Source organism: Tupaia chinensis, unplaced genomic scaffold (genome assembly GCF_000334495.1).
Source record: "Tupaia chinensis unplaced genomic scaffold, TupChi_1.0 Scaffold000628_1, whole genome shotgun sequence".
In the NCBI taxonomy this organism is placed as follows: Eukaryota; Metazoa; Chordata; class Mammalia; order Scandentia; family Tupaiidae; genus Tupaia; species Tupaia belangeri.
The window spans coordinates 365,561-366,938 of NW_006160148.1; the positions used below are offsets into that span (position 1 = coordinate 365,561).

At 66.5% G+C, this 1,378-nt stretch overlaps 1 protein-coding gene across 1 annotated transcript in view; it reads right to left on the bottom strand.

Moving 5' to 3' along the window:
- MYOM3 (myomesin 3) overlaps positions 1–1,378 on the bottom strand; it is a 76,031-nt gene that overhangs the window by 63,207 nt on the left and 11,446 nt on the right. Inside the window, exon 7 of the mRNA XM_006159470.2 lies at positions 361–449. Within this exon, the coding sequence (XP_006159532.1) occupies positions 361–449 (89 nt within the window). The remainder of the gene's footprint in view (positions 1–360; positions 450–1,378) is intronic.

Genomic DNA, 1,378 nt, shown 5'->3' on the forward strand with positions numbered 1-1,378 from the left:
GACCGTGCAAGTGTGCGCCGCCCCCAGGCCCAGCCCCGCCAGTGGCTGCTCAGGAGCAAAGAGGTGAGCATGGCGCACAGTGAGAGCGCGGGGAGGTCAGTCGTTCTCTCCCTGCCGCTGTCCTCAGGGCAGATGGTCCTGCCTCTCCAGCACCTCCCACCGCCAGCCCACGATGTAGCACTGCTCCGGTCGTCTGAGGGGACGCTCGCTCTCTGCAAAGGCCCAGGGACGCGGGGCTCCAAGGCTCCCTGCGTGCCCGATGCCAGGCCGATCCCCGTGTCGGGGGCTGCAGACCCACGTCCTCGTCTGCACACTGTGGTTGGCTGTGCCGGTCTGGCCTGCAGGGGATGGGGGACTTACTGCGGACCAGGACCTTGGCAAAGGAGGAGGCCTGGCCGTGGGCATTCTTCACCATCACGGTGTAGGTGGCCGAGTCCTCAGCGGTGCACCTGGGAAGGAGAGCGGGACGAGTTTCCCGAGACGCCGGGACCGTGGGGTGTGCAAGGCCCACTGGGGAGGGAACGGCTGGGATTAGAGGGAAGTCTCAGGGTGCGGGGGAGGCTTCGGGCACCACCTCTGAGGAGCTGTGTGTCTCTGGGTGGGCCACTGCACGCTCCGGTGTTCTCCTCTGAAGAACCGGGGGCGCGGGGGGTGGGGGGGTGTACACCACCTAACCCACCACAGGGGGCAGTGCTGTGAAATGTTATGTGCTGCGCTGCGTTGTTACTCACTCTGGAGGGTCAGAGAGGTTAAGTGACTTGCCTAGGGTCACACAGCCACTGGAATTTAACTCGGCTCCAAACCAGAGTCCTGGTGCAAGAGCCCGCCCTCCCCTTTCGCACAGAGCAGCCGACAGACCTGCTGCGGGCACACTGTCAGCCCTAGGCCGGGTGCCCAGGTGTTCTAGGTCTCCCCACTGGCCAGGCCACACCTGTCGTGTTCCCAGCAGGAGCCTGGACTGACTCCATCCCAGGTCTCCCGGGTGACGAAGTGCCGGGACAGGGCACACAGGCAGGGAGGTCGCTTGGTGCCTCCTCGTGTCGCCTGGTTGCTCAGGGTGGGCTCCCGCCTGCTTCCCGATGTTCCCTAGCCCTGCGTGCCCTCGCTGGCTGTGCAGCCCCCGGGCACCTCCTACGTGACGTGCCCCTGCCTTGCTTCTGCGGGTGGGGTCACTGTTGAACCTCCACGGTCTCTGAGGCCCATGGAGGCCGTTGGGGTGGGTGTATTGGGAAGACCGAGACGTGGCCCAGTCTGGCCCTGCCCTGCCGCAGTGCACTGAGCCCGCGGCTCTCCTGAGACCCAGGGCCGTGGTGCTGCCCTGAGCGTGGGGTGGGGATGAGCGCTCTGCGTGGGCGCTGAGCACAGGGCGGGCACTGGG